Source organism: Haemaphysalis longicornis, unplaced genomic scaffold (assembly GCF_048455015.1).
Source record: "Haemaphysalis longicornis isolate Haplotype H1 unplaced genomic scaffold, Haemaphysalis longicornis Haplotype H1 scaffold_6, whole genome shotgun sequence".
NCBI classification, from domain to species: domain Eukaryota; kingdom Metazoa; phylum Arthropoda; class Arachnida; order Ixodida; family Ixodidae; genus Haemaphysalis; species Haemaphysalis longicornis.
This window is the reverse complement of record NW_027526407.1, coordinates 54,473,860-54,488,800: the sequence shown is the minus strand read 5'-3', so window position 1 is coordinate 54,488,800 and position 14,941 is coordinate 54,473,860. Positions and strand designations below refer to the sequence as shown.

The 14,941-nt window shown below is 45.2% G+C and overlaps 1 protein-coding gene and 1 non-coding gene across 2 annotated transcripts in view; both read right to left on the bottom strand.

Moving 5' to 3' along the window:
• The window catches only part of LOC144142709 (cell division cycle protein 23 homolog), a 61,222-nt gene extending 49,976 nt beyond the window's left edge, over positions 1–11,246 (bottom strand). The window contains exons 1-3 of the mRNA XM_077674374.1: positions 10,789–11,246; positions 6,916–7,248; positions 2,043–2,506 (exon numbers count right to left, since the gene is read on the bottom strand). Coding sequence (XP_077530500.1) covers positions 2,043–2,506; positions 6,916–7,248; positions 10,789–11,184 — 1,193 coding nt within the window. The 5' untranslated portion in view covers positions 11,185–11,246. The remainder of the gene's footprint in view (positions 1–2,042; positions 2,507–6,915; positions 7,249–10,788) is intronic.
• Positions 2,703–2,776, bottom strand: Trnat-agu (transfer RNA threonine (anticodon AGU)). Its single transcript has one exon. It is a non-coding gene; the product is annotated as a tRNA-Thr (tRNA).
• Positions 11,247–14,941: the final 3,695 nt, after the last annotated feature.

Below are 14,941 nucleotides of genomic sequence, written 5' to 3'. Positions count from 1 at the left end.
CCATTCCAGCGATGAAGACATTCATTTTTTTACTGAAAAAACGCAAGAAATATTGTAGAACGTTTGAATTCCACTCTGGGCATCCGCAGTGATGCAATAAACGGAACACTGTAAAAACATAGTTACGAGTGTGTTCACTGCTTGTCATCATTCCTGTGGTACAATCAAACCAAACAAGACACCCCACTACAATAACCTGTAAAATAACAATAAGAAAAGAAAGAAAACTTCCGACAACACCCAAGAAACAGTCTGAACACTCGAGGCAAAAGCAAACTCCCATTGGGATTAGGCTCATTTTGATCCGTGAAACACCAGGATCTCGCTCATTTTCGACACGAACTACGATCTGCGTACACGTCTTCAAGGCATTATCACAACTATTTTCTAGCCATCCCTTTTTTAAAGGAAGGTTGCCAAGTTTTTCTTGTCGCTGCAGTTTTATCCGACTCAGTTTCAGTTTCTGGTTGTGGGTCATTTTGAAAAAAAAAAAAAAAAGCCTCATTTAGAGAGACCGACCTACTCTCAAGTGGCTTTGCATAGTGGCAGCCGTCAGGGCTGCTAGGTTGGCAGGCCCGCAAAAATCCAAAACTTGGTGTACAGCGTTGATGTATACGTTGAATAACAGCTTAGAAACGTAGAAACAACATGAATATCTTAGAATTCCTAAAATAATTTTTAGGCTCAGTACAAATGCCTATACGGATTGCGTGTATACTTCTTTTTTTTTCTGTTTATTTGACAAATCAACAGTAAATAACTGTACCTTTGACAGAACTGCTGTTATGTTTGTGAAAGAGCAATCTATTTATTTATTATTATTTATTTATTTAGTACCCACAGTGCCATGCGGCATTACAGTGGGGGGGGGGGGGGGGGGGGGGGGGGGTACAAAAAGGTAGTCACAACAAGTACTTATCAGCAAGCAAGAAAGCAAGTTATAAGAGAACACATATATGTATTTGAAATAGCTGAAGACATGCCACGAAAAAATACTGCATTATTACAATAATTCAGAAAAAGGCACTCACAAGTACAATTGTAGCTTATACAAGTACTCACAAGTATAAGCTACAATTTCATGCATAGCAATGCTAAATGCGTTGAGTTGCTCAAGCGGAAAAAAAAAAGTTTTGTGGATGCACTCAAAATCAGCCATTTTTCTGCCGTAACGTAAGAGTTAAAGGGACCCTGCAACACTCTTTGAGCAGTGCAAGTAAACCTGCACGACGTTTAGATTACACTGCCAGGAATACCTGAGCCAAATACTACACGTGCACGTGAACTGGGGAGTGCGCAAAACGCTGTGAAAGACGCAGAAAAACCTACCGCGCTCCCTTCAATTTTCCTCATTATGCACCCCTGGCATGACCTAAACGACGTCATTGAGGCCATGGCTGTCCATTGGCTGTCACTGGTCAACTTCGCGGCTAATTTCTCGCATTTCCTGTGACGATCCGCCGTCGTCGGCGCTGTGTACGAACCTCTTCTATGCCTGAACCAGTAGGCACAGGTTTGCCATTTCTTTTGTGTTTTGAGTACGCGCGGAGTTTGAGTGATGAGCTCAATACTCCCCTTTCAACCAGACCACTTGACAAGAAACATTTATTGCTTCAAAAACTCTTGCTCCTATCAGCCCTATTTATTGCTCCTATCAGCCCGAGCGCGCGCTTGTGAGCAGGCACCCATGCCTGCTTTTTTGTGGCACCATACCGGAAATAGACCCCTCCATGTTGCGGAGAAAACGAGAAAACTCCCCGGCATGTGATATATCGAAGGCCACCGGAGAAGACGCCGAGAGCCACCCCCCTCTTCGGGAGAGAGCGCGCAGCTTTCGTCGCATTGTCCGCGGTCGAGTTGAGAGGGAACGATTATGCGGAATTTTTCATCGCACGTAGTTTCGGTGATAGTGAACGGATTTTCATAATTCTTGCGGAAGGAGATTGCTGGGACAATAAACTTTACTCCAAAATACATTCCTAGTGGTCGATGGTAAGTGCTGCAGGGCCCCTTTAAGCATGTCAAAGGTGAGCGCGACCGACCTGTAGTAGTAGAGGCAGTAGGCCGGCATCTTGAGCAGCTCGTAGGTCTGTCCGAGGCCGTACCAGGCCCGGTGGTCGCGGGGGTTGACCTCGACGGCCCGCCGGTACGCCTGGATGGCCGCCTTGGTGTTCTTCATCTCCATGTACTCGTGGCCCATCAGGGTCCAGGCGGGGAAGTAGTTGGGGTTGAGGCGCAGTGCCCGGCCAAAGTAGAGAACCGCCTTCTCGTGCTGCTTGCGGAGCGAGTAGAAGTTGCCCACGATGCAGCACGTCTCGGGGCGGTACTTGTCGGTGGCGGACGTGCGGTGGGCCAGGAGGGCCAGCTCGTCGCGCCTCTCTCGCACGTAGAGCAGGTTGGAGTAGACGTCCATGTTGTCCAGGCGGTAGGGGTCCACCTGCTGGAGCGCCTGGAAGCCCTCAATGGCCTTGTCGAGCTCGCGCAAGTTGTGGTGGGCGACGGCCACCTGCACGTCGTGAGATCGAAATAAAGTGTTTACTTTTGTAGAGTGTTACATTTAATCGAACAGATTTCGGGGAAACCCCCAAGGTGGAGTAAGTTTCTGCGAAGGAAAGTTTGACATCCACCTGAATGCAGCCATACGGCTACAAAGGAAAAGCTATACAGCTTTTCTCAGAAACTTCGCAGTTGAAGAAAAATTCGTCCTGGTCCAGGATTCGAACCCGGGACCACCGCTTGACTAGAGCAGTCGCTTTACCAACTGAGCTAACCAGGAGGCTAGTCGTTTGTAGCGCGAGAACGAATTGGACTCGAAGTAATAAACAGGTGTTAATCGACAACATTTAGGGGAAATCCCCAAGGTGGAGTAAGTTTCTGGAAAGGAAAGTTTGACATCCACTGCAGTGTTAGATTTGGTTTACTTGTCAGTAAAATGTTATAAACTGCGCATGTCTTTGGTGAAAGTATAAAACAGCTAGACAGGGAACTTTTTTTTCGCGTTTCAGCGCATCATCTATAGCTGTGGAGGCTGACATGCGGTTTCAGACCAATTTTAGAATTCGATCCTCAATGTGCACCGAGGTGAAAAATACGGGGCTGATATTCACACAGCTGTTTGCACGCAATGACGTAGTAAAAATGGTTAGTGACTGAGCTCCACCTCTGTGCAGTTTCGTTCCCTTCAAAATTAGCGATACGACAGCCGAGGCACCGGCTAACCAAATCTGCTTTTTGATATCATACGAGCCAGTAGCTCTGTAAATCTGGACCCACATTTTTACTCACAATGCCAAGGATTGCTGCTTGAGCAGTTAGTCTGAGGGAAATAAAATTACAGTTACTACACTCCCTAATGCGAAATTTGTGCGCAGCACGAATTGCAATCTTCTTGGTCACTCCGCATATCTTCAGCGTCTCCGGAAGTGGTCACATGATCAGCGTACCCACGGCAGGGCATGCTACTCTGCTGTTATCTCTCAGCACGTCGCTGCTGACGGCTATGCTGTGTCTAAGTTGTGTTTGAACCTCCCGCGCAAATGTCGCGTGGTTCGGATGAGCCACGCAGCAAGGAGGACGGAGAAAGACCACATGCAGCACACAGTGAAGCTGGGCTTCTGTTTGGCTGCGCCGCCCTCCCCCTCACACTTTTGCCACACTTTCTTCCACCATTTACTTTCTGTCATCGCTCGGTCAGTTACAACAAACGCCGAGGCCATCGCCGCCGCGAAACCACAGCAGCGGCAGCCGAAGTGCTGCACACTGAAATCACTGTCAGACGGTCTACTTTATCTCGATTGATAGCAACGCGATGTCGGAATTGCGACCAACTCTATTAGCCAGGGCAAATGTTAATGAAAGATTTTCTGTAGAAATAAAAGTGCGAAAGGCGACTCTACCGAGTGCATTTGGAGGCTGCTGTAAGCGGCCGCCAGTACTGGCGCACCTGCTTCCGTTCCATAACCTATATCATCTCCGGCCATCAATAATGGCTACTTTATTATTATTTTTTTTTTCAGTTTCAGTTCCAAAAATGCCAATCTTGACAAGCCGTTTGCGTCTCTCACGTTCACGTTCGAAACGGAGTACTTTGCATCTCGCACTCTTTTTATGTGCACTATTACATGACTATTTTTTGTTGACGAAAATTTGAGTGCAGTTGCCGTTTAACGAACAAGCAGTGACATTTGGCGGACATCAGTAATTGTTAGAAACACGAAAATTACACGTCTGCAGATCAACTTTCCAACTAGCGACATTTGGCGGTGACTGCCAATGACAAGTTAGTAGCCACAGAGACTACGATGCCGTAACAGCCATTAAAGTGAAAAAAGATCATTCTCTAGATTCCTGCAGCGTACGAACATTACATGTTTTTTTTCCCCACATGAAACCGAAAATCAGCGTATAAGGAGCAGAAGAAATCTAGTGCAAATGCAGCATCTTCTAGTGATGTGGTAAGATGACAACTCATACATTTCAAGGACACCAGCAGATGTGTTTGCACAAGACTTTCATTGCTCCTTATGCGTCGAGTTTCAGTATGGTGTGCGGGTGACACTGGTGACAACACCCAAACTCTGCTAATTAAAAAGTTTATTAGTAAGTTTTGGTTTACCACGAAGCTAATTAACACTTCTTTCACATTCACTGATGCCTGCCACAGTTAACAGTTTCCTCCCAAATAGTTTTTCTTATCTTCTCGAAAGTCAATTTTTAAACATTTCTGAAAGTGTTTGCTCAGACATCTGGTGTCAGGGTGTTTAGCCAGTATTCAGATTTATACATGTTGAACTTTCCACCTCATATACATCCCTTGTATAGCATGACATAAAAGAATAAACACACACAGAAGACAGAACCTCACAACGAACATTTTTACCCGGAGCTCATCTTCATAAGGCTCAGTGAGGCTGATAATCAAACGTCAACAGCATGCAGCGGCAATAACCAACCTCACATCAAGCACTATCATCATTATTACCACACCCCCATTGTCATTAGCAAGTGTGCCCTGATCACCATCCGCTACCAGCTAAGCCATTTTTGTTTCCCCACTACGAACCAACTGCTGGCTGAAAAATTACCAGTGAAAGTCACTTAACGACAAGTGCCACCACTCTTCCATGATGTACAGCCTCCCAAATTTTTAATAATATAGCGGGGCGACGACCGACCGGCATGTCAGCGCCTTATCACGGTGTTCAGCAGCGAAAAAGGCAGAGTATACGCACGCGCATAGGGCCATCTGCTGTATGAGGGTCGTCTGCTACGCTGCTTCCTTGAGAGTGGCACACCCCCTGCCACTGCATCTGAATGACTTTGTGCCCCACACTGCTTAGCTACCTTTGGTGGTAGTGAAACGGCCTTGCAAGATAAGAAAAAACCGCCCACCTCCCGGCGAGGGGAACCCTGTGTAGATGCGACGCATCGTGGGGTTCACTTGGTGTTTCCGTTGGATTGATTCTGAAATCGCGTGAAACGTGTCGGGAACACGTATCATTATTATGTTTTATGATTATTATTATGTTTTATTGGCCAATCTTGGTCAATCTCTCTAAGTGGTATGCTTGGGGCTTCGCTGTCGCAACGACCTTTACTCCATCATTGTTGCTGTAAGTGGGAGCTTCTTATCTTTTATTGCAAGTGTTAATCATTGCCCCATCATGCGTTGTATCAGTAGCATCTTGACGTAGTTTGAATGAGTCAAGGATATAAGGCGCGTTCGTAGCATTTCATTCCATCTCGGTTTTGTGGCACAGTGGGAAGAGCACCATGTACCTCGCATTCCACCCACAGGGTTGTGGGATCGAAACCGGGCGCCGCTAACTATTATTTTTTTTTTTTATAGTGTCAGGGGAGGGTTGTGGACGGACAACAACGCCGTATGGAGGGACAAGGCGAGTGAATGAGATGCAGTCGCATCTAAAACAGGGGTGTTTTGCCCTGAGAAGAACAGCGGAGCAGACGACGCTCCCACAACTGATAGTTCCATGCGCGTGCGCGTACCCTCGCCTGTTTGGCCGGTGAACACCATGATAAGGCGCTGACATGCCGACTGGTCATCGCTCCCACTATATTATTAAAAATTTGGGAGGCTGTACTTTCAACAGGACCTTAGGAGCTACCCCCATGCATCCTGTATGTGTGGGTGTTTGTGTACCTATGTACACTCAGCCACACCTAACAGGCATTAGGAGTAGGAATGGCTAGAAGGATGTACAGGGTGGTGCGACGAAACACATTAAAAATTTTTTCTGAGCGAACCGCCGCTATTTGCACTCAAACTTGACAAGAAGGTCACATTTTGTGTTCTGCTTTGTTTGACACTGGGAACAATGACGGTACTTATCTGTTTTTTCTGAAAATAAATAAAAACGATTTTCGCGTACAGGAAAATGACGGCCAATTTGCACAAGCGAGCCAGTGCAAGTTGATCTTGGAACAACGGCGCAGACAAATGGAGATTCAGGGTAGGAAGGAGCCAAGTGTGATTGGTATCAGCTGTTATGCAAGTATTTGTGATCATTGCAAACTAGGGACGAAAGAGATTTTCCGATCGTCTGCTACCTCACTTGGCTCCTTCCTACTGTGAATCCCCATCGTCCATTTCGCTTTGCATACCCCAGGCGGCGCCATCGTTCCAAGATAAACTTGCACTGGCTCGCTTGTCCAAATCGGCCGCCATTTCCCCAATAGGCGATAATCGTTTTTATTTATTTTCAGAATAAACAGGTAAGTACCATCGTTGTTCCCGGTGGCAAACAAAGTAGAACACAAAATTCAACCTTCGCGCGAAGTTTGAGTGCGAACAGAACGGCGGTTGGCTCAGGAAAACTTTTTAAAGTGCTCCAATTATCATCGCACCACCCTGTATTTTCCGAACAGCATCGAAGTAACCCATGTAGAAGTACGGACCTGTGCCATGATGTACGGGCTGTCCTGGAAGGGCCCCTGCTGGAGCTGCTTATACACCCTGAGCGCTTCCTCGCTGAGCTGCAATTCAAGGAAAACATGTCCGAGGAAGAAGTGCTTGATCCAGTGGTCCGGCAGATCCAGGAGCAGCAAATGGTCACGGTCTTTGATCAGCGGCGACAGCTCCACCCAGGCGCCCCAGTGCAACGGTTCTGCGCACACGGCTTCTACGAGGACGTCGATGGCGAGCTGGCGAAGCTGCAGCCGCTTCAAAACCACACCGTAGATGTACAAGCCGAAGCCGTCGAGCTTGGGACGAGCAGCTTTGAGTTCCACCTGGGAGCGGGGAGATAGAGGAAAGGGTGACCTCTTTGGGGTCAGCAAAGCTTAAAGGAGCCATGAAGACAAAATACAAGTTCGGTTTATTAGAAAGACTGCTTAGCCCTGATAACAATGATACCAATATCATCGCAATCTTCGAATAAATAACGGAGATATGAAAGAAAACGTGTGAAGCAGTCGCGACCCCCTAGCCCATTTCCAGCAACTTTTCTATGACGTCACAGAACCTTGTTTGCGCGATTGGCGGCCGCCTAACTGACCTGTCGCGACGACACATGACTGGACGTCTGTAATGGGGCCTCTAGTTCCATTTGACCGCATCACTTGAATGCTAACGTGCAGCTAACGCACTAAAAATTATTATTGTTGGCCCGTATGACGTCATTCTTGCTCATAACACGTCACAGTGGCGCAAAATTTGAAAGTTTTTAAATACTTTTTTGCTTTTTTTTCGTTAAAAAACATCTTTTGTGGCTGTAATGGAGCTCAGTGGGATACTGAATCCTAGTTCGTTCAAATTAAACGAAGTTGTATTTTCTCTTCATGGCTCCTTTAAAGGGGCCACAAGACCAAACACAAGTTTATGTTACTCGAAACATTTCGAGTTTTATAGTGCTCCCAGCGTTTGTCTGAATGCAAACGATGCTTTAGTCACTGAGAAATTAATTATTTTAAGTTTAAATTTTGATTTTCCTGCTAAATCGTGCGTTTTCGTGGTCCGCAATGACATCACAGGAAGCCTTGTCTACTGTTAGTGAACCTAGATGGCGCTACCATACCGCGGCAAGCTGTTTTCTCTGCCTTTGGTTTGTTTTTGGCCGTATTTAAACCTGGCTTGTTTTTGTTCAGGGAGGAGAAAATAATTTCGTAAAACATAGTGCTCGCCTGACACATATGGTCATGTAAGACACCGTTGCTTGCGCCAATCGGCCAGTGTCGTGCGAAACAACCCCAAAGCCCCGCAGTCCTGTGCAGCTAAACCAAGCATAGTGCGCGCAGTACCAACAGCAGTACGCATCAGTACTTCTACGTTTAGGTGTGCTTTCGTAACTTCCACTGTTTGTCCCACCATTCTTACAGCTTTAAAAAAGAATGTGCCCTAAATTTAAGCGCAAATAGCTTGTTCGGCAAGCTTATAAGCTCTGCCTAATTTGGGTTTGCTTTTGCCACCCTCCGCCAATCTCAGAGCTGGCTGGTATGACATCACAGGTTCTGTTGCGGGAATCGTGCTAGTGGGTCGCATGGCCATTTCCTTTTTCCCTAATTATGTAGCTTATTTGAGTGAAGTTTACGTTAAAAGTGGTGTCAGTATGATTCGAACGAGGCAATCTTTTGAATGAACCAAACTTGTGTTTTCTCTTCATGGCTCCATTAAGGGGGCACACTGGTCTAAAAGCAGAAAAGCTTATTTTTACAGTTATGATGATAAAAATTGGGGGGGCATATGTAATTTTTCATTCTGATCGTAGATATAAAATTTGTTCTCGCGTAAAACAACTACATTCAAATTTATTTGTATTTTTATATTTGATTCTTTAACAGCCTTTGTAAAAAAACTGCTGTAGGGATGCAGCTGAACAAGGTACCAGTGAACTGTGCACAAATCAAGGAGTGCAATAAGACATTAACACTATCATTCTATTTGGTCTGTTGTACAAGTTCTGACCGTTTGAAGTTTGGGCCTGGAAGGCAAAACCGGTTGTTCTGGTTTCCATTTTCCAGGCCAGAACTTCAAACAGTCCTAACTTCTGCCACAGAACAGATAGAATGATACTGTTAGTCTTATTGCACTCCTTGATTTGTGCACAGTTCACTAGTACCTTGTTCAGCTGCATCCCTCCAGCAGTTTTTTTACAAAGCCTCTCAAAGAATCAAATATAAAAATCCAAATAAATTTGAATATAGTCATTTAACCCAAAAACAAATTTTATATCTACGATCAGAATGAAAAACTACATACACACCCCCATTTTATTATCATTATAACTGTAAAAAAAAGCCTTTTGTTTTAAGGCCAGCGTGCCCCTTAAATGCCTATTAATTCATTAATAACGAGGGTTTACCGCATCGAAGCCTCACCTGGCTATGGGGCTCACCACAGTGGAGAGCCCCGGATCAATTTTGACTACTTGAGGATCGCTAACGTACGCCAAAATCTCAGCGCACAGACGTTTTGCTTTTCACTTCTACCTGAAAAGCAGCCGCTGCCCCACGTCTTTGGGCTCACCAGCCCAAGTATGCTGTACCCTGAGCACACTGTAGTACACTAAATATTTGATTTGATTGATTGATTGTAGGGTTTTAACGCGCCGACGCAACGCACGCGATGAGGCGTGCCGTAGTGGAGGGCTCCGGATTAATTTTGACCACCTGGGGATCTTTAACGTGCGCCGAAATCTCGTACACACGGGCGTTTTTGCTTTTCGCCTCCATCAGAAAAGCGGCCGCCGCGGCCGGGAATCGAACCCGCGACCTTGTGCTCAGCAGCGCAACGCCTTAGCCACTGAGCCACCGTGGCAGGTTAGTACACTAAATACCGAGTACACTGTACGCCATAGTACACTGAGCCACTGCGGTAAGCGCTTAGAGGTCACGAGTGGAAAGATAATGCGCATTATCATCATATAACTGGTCCACCAAGCGTTAATTGGCGGCCTCTCCGTCAATACCATGAGGCTTAACGTGACGGACTGTTGCTCGACAAATCGCAAACCCCACTGCTCACACTTCTTTTTTGAGGAGTGAACCTTTCTGCGCACTGCGCTCCCAGATAGATGCATGTAGAGCAAATGCCGTGGCATTCGATTCGCCAACACTTGATAGTGCCCGTCACTTTGCTGGCTGCTTCTTCAACACGTGCTTTTCCTGTGGTTTATTGTGGACCACAAACATACATATACATACTGCTCAGAAGGTTCGTTTTTAGATGAGAAATATAGTGACTGATGAAAGGGCATGCCATCATGCTTTTGGAATAGGCTGTAATTGACAGCCATCCCAAACACAATAACATGAGTCGTTATTTTCTTATTTTAAGGGCTCCGTGCCAGTGAGCACGCATCGACAGCTGACTTGTTGTAAAGCGAAACCTTAGCTGCTGTTGTATATTTACCAAACGAGAAAAAACTGTAGCTGTAGAAGACTGTACCTGTAGAAAAACTAACTATATAAACACTCTCTACAGAAATTAAATAAAAAAAAAACTTTATACCCATACGTACCGTGACTCAAAGTGCCATGTTTTCGGCCCTATTTTAACAGCACAATTTTCTTTATCCTTCTTCTTTTTTTTTCGGTAAGAGTATACAGACGCCGGCACAGATAAAACGAGAAGCTCCGGGCATCTCTCAGGAATATTTAACCAGCCCGGATTCAATCTACGTAGTACTTCTTGGATCTTTGAGCAGGGTCACTTCACAATACTTTTGCTTCACAGTCGATTCAACGATATCGACAAAATCTGCGGCTGTGGCAGTTGGTTTTCTCGTAAAAGGCAACAACAACAAGCTGTACCTGACTAAATGTCAGACCAACCTGCAAGTCCTTCAGTTCCCGGCTTGCTCCAGGGTTGGTAGCTGTGACGGGGTCGACCACATCATCAAGGCGCTTCTTTTCATCCGAGAGGTACCTCGCGTAATAGTGCAGGAACTGCGCGGGACCCGCGGCCGCGTCTTTGGTAAGGAAGGCCGCCCTGTCGTACTCCTGGAGGTCTAGGTAGCCCTTGGATAGGTGGTATCCTTCGTCCAAGTCGCTGGAGTCGTCTAGACTTCCGATAGGGCTTGAAGTACTGGCTTCTACGTTCCGTAGCATGTACGCTAGCTCGGCCGCCCATTTCGCACTGTGACGCAGTCCGCGCAGCGAACATTCGCGGCGAGACCGCAGTAAATCGCGTTTAATGACAGGAAAGTCTAAACTCAAACTGTCCGCCATTTTTAGGACACCTTCAGGACTCGAAGAGCACCATCAACTTAGCACTAGAAAAATTCGTTCACGTGACTCACGTGATACGCTTTGGTTCCTCACAATTGTTACTGTCTTGCTCGATCAAAAAAATATCAGTCAGTTGTTTGTCGCTGTTCACAACCTTAAATTATTTTACAATTATGGGGTATTTTTATAATCAAGGTTTTACAAGAGCAAAATAAAAACCGAAACTGCGCTGAGTGGCCGAAGGTGGTCGTAAAGGCTGAAAAGCTGAACGCGTCGCTGAACTTTAGGTTTTGATTTGTCTTCGCTTCCAGTTTTTCTTGAAATCATCAAGAAGTTCATAATTTAACCACGTAAACGGCAGTTATAAATGCCGCAAATAGAGCCAGTGCTAATTATCGTGCCCATTTCGTCCCGTCTGAGCATGCTTCTGGACATTTCTGGACGATTCAGCTCTCAAATGGCGACAGTGAAATGATTCTCCCACCTTGCACGATCCGTCGCCGCCGTACTTGCCCCAAGCCCACGCTTTAGTTATTTCCTAGGCATCAAAATTAAAACAAGAAACGTGATTAATTAATTTTATCACTTAATTATATACTGCCTGCAGCTGCATATGCGGAAATGCTCCCACTTTAAAAGACAGCTATAGGGACCTCGCTCACCTAAAACGCTATTGCCTATCGTTCCCGCACAAACAGGCATAAATTATTGTTTTGTTTATTGTTGCTTTCTTGCTTCATCTATATTTGTTATGCTGCCATTTTCGTCTCTCAGCGCCTATACATTCTAGCTCTGCCAAAAGCAAGCTTCTTCTTCCGTACCTTTACAATTTTTTTTTCTCCAATCGTTCACACGTGCACGGGCACAATTAAATGTCATGCTTCTGTCAATTTTCGCAATTATAGCGCCAACTTGAGCCACTCGATCACTTTCATGTTTTCTGCGTTTTTTTTCTTCATAAGTTGAACCTCGTTATAACGAACACTGATATAGCGAATTGTTGGCCATAGCGAACTAAATAAGAACTTTGGTTGGGCACGCTTCATTTCAGTGACATTTGTTTATATATATAGCGAATCAGAATAGGAAATGAGGGGCTCGTTGAAAATAACACAAAAATAAGGGTTGGCAGCCAAGAAAACCCGGAAAGCAAAGGGGATGATGTGATAGGTCATTGAAACAGATAAAGAATTTGGAAAGAAATAAATAAAGAAAGAAAGTGGAGAAAAAATGCCCGCCGGGTGGGATCCAAGCCCACGACCTCCAGAATACCGGTCTGGTGCGATGACCACTACGCTACTGGCGGAGCTATTTTCCCCTCCACTTTCTGTGGTATTTATGTTGAGGTATTTTTGTTTCCTGCGCTTGGGGGGTGGTAGCCAGCGCCACTCGGACTACTCGGGGTGAAGGGGACCTTCTTTTTAGCCCCCGGGCCGTGACTTGAGTGTCTACGACATGTGGAGAGTGGTCGACCAGCTTTGAACCCTCTTAAGCTTCCTATGGCACCAAGACTGCCAGAACAGAGGCCCTCGCTATGCATGTAGCGAATCAGAATAGGAAATGAAGGGCTCGTTGAAAATAAGACAGAAATAAGGGTTGGCAGTCAAGAAAATCTCTGAAAGCAAAGGGGAGGATGTGGTAGGTCATTGAAACAGATGAAGAATTTGGGAAGAAAGAAAGTGGAGAAAAAAATGCCCGCCGGGTGGGATCCGAACCCACGACCTCCAGAATACCGGTCTGGTGCGATGACCTTTACGCTTTTTTTCTCCACATTCTTTCTTTCTTTCTATATATATATATATATATATATATATATATATATAGGGAGCAATAAAACTTCGAACACGGTAGAAGCCACGATTGTTGCCAATGTTTCAGCAACGAGACTTGACGCCCTGACGAAGGCAAGTCTATTTGCTGAAACGTTGGCAACAATCCTGGTTTCCACCTTCTTAGAAGTTTTCTTTATATATATATATATATATATATATATATATATATATATATATATATATATATATATATATATATATATATATATATATATATATATATATATATATATATATATAAATATATATATACAGTAATCTCTCGTTATAACGAAGTCAGCGGGACGGCAAAATCGTTATAAGCGGTATTTCGATATAAGCAAACACACAAAAAAAGCTACAGTAGTCGAACTTTAATTGTCCCAGAACTGCAAGTAATCAAAACACAATGTATTCAGTGAAGCAAACCTTTATTCAGGTGCAAAAAAGGCAGCTAGTTTTTGGTGTTTCAAGTTATTGCCGTGCGCGAGCATACACTGCTCCAATTTGACCAAGCATTGCATGCTGTGGTCGCGATCATAAAAGTGGCAGTGGATGTGGCCAATTTACAAGGGGGGCGTGCGGTCGTCACGGAACGCTACGCGAGTTTCGCGCTGGAAAGCGCCGCATATGCCGTCGCTCGAGCCTGAGGTTGCGTTTGTTGCAGTCAAAAAACGATTAACTGCTCATTTTGGGTGCACACCGCAATCATGAAAACTGATCGGTTTTGCACTAGTGGCTTTGCATGATGTCTGGGAATTTTTTTTCCGAGGTGTGCAGCAGTGAAGTTTGCAAAACAAGAGTTTTTCGGCGCTCCGTTGTCGACGACACTGCTAATTCTACGGTTCGAGTGTGGGTGGTCGCACAACATCGCGTCCACGTCATTGACGAATGTCTAGGAACAAAATTCAATTACCCTACCACGTATTCGGACCGTTTGTGTAAAGTCGGATGGCGCGAATCGAGCATGAACGGCTCGAGAAAATCTCCGAGGAAAGCCCAGCTTGCGTTGACCCGCCATGTTTGAAGCTTGACTCGCCGCCATGGGTCGCCGCCGCCCGGCCATACCTCCGCTCGCCACTTCGCTCCAAGCGAGTCAAGCTCTTCGTGTACTCCGAGAAATGCGGCCTAAAATGCGTGCGTTTGGATTGGGACCAGAATAAATTTCGAATAAAGCGATATTTCAAGTAAAGCGATTTCGTTATAACAAGGGATTGCATATATAACGAAACCTAAACCACGAGAGACACGCGCGATATCGGCTATAACGAAGAAATATGTGGTTTCCGCGAGGTTCGGAACTCCAAAGCTCCTTTAAAAAGTGAAATGAAAAATTAGAAGATAACACCAATTTTTAATAGGTTGTAAAACTAACAAGTAGAAAAAGCCCTTTCGTGAGGGGTCACCATGGAAAACGTCATCCTGCAGTGGTGTGAAGATCCGCCATACGAAGATCACATCCTTGTTCAAATAAATAATAACGCATGCCTGTTTTGTCAAATGAACGTTGTTCAGTTGTAATTTAACGTTGACATGTTTCGGTTTATTTAGTTTGCAATGCCACAAAGAGACCGGTAAGGACTATTTCGGTTACAACGGGTTCGAAGCCTAGAATAATGCGTTTTAGTGTGTAGGACTACCACGCGAGCCAGATTTTTTATTTGTTAGAGGTGATTTTTACTTCTGCTGTTCCAACGAATATCGGATATAACGAATTAGGATACTGCCACAATACTACTTCGTTAAACGAGGTTCGACTGTAATTGCATGTTCTTCCCCCTTCCTAACAACTATAGCTTCGTGCAGCATCATTTCTAGTCTTTTTTACACGACAGGACTTGATGCTGACATAGCTTGAGGTAATTAAGAAGTGCGTTGTGCGTTTCTTCCCACAGGCGTACCTCCCTCCCTCCCTCTCTTGGACCGACGTCCCAACTTTCCCATGA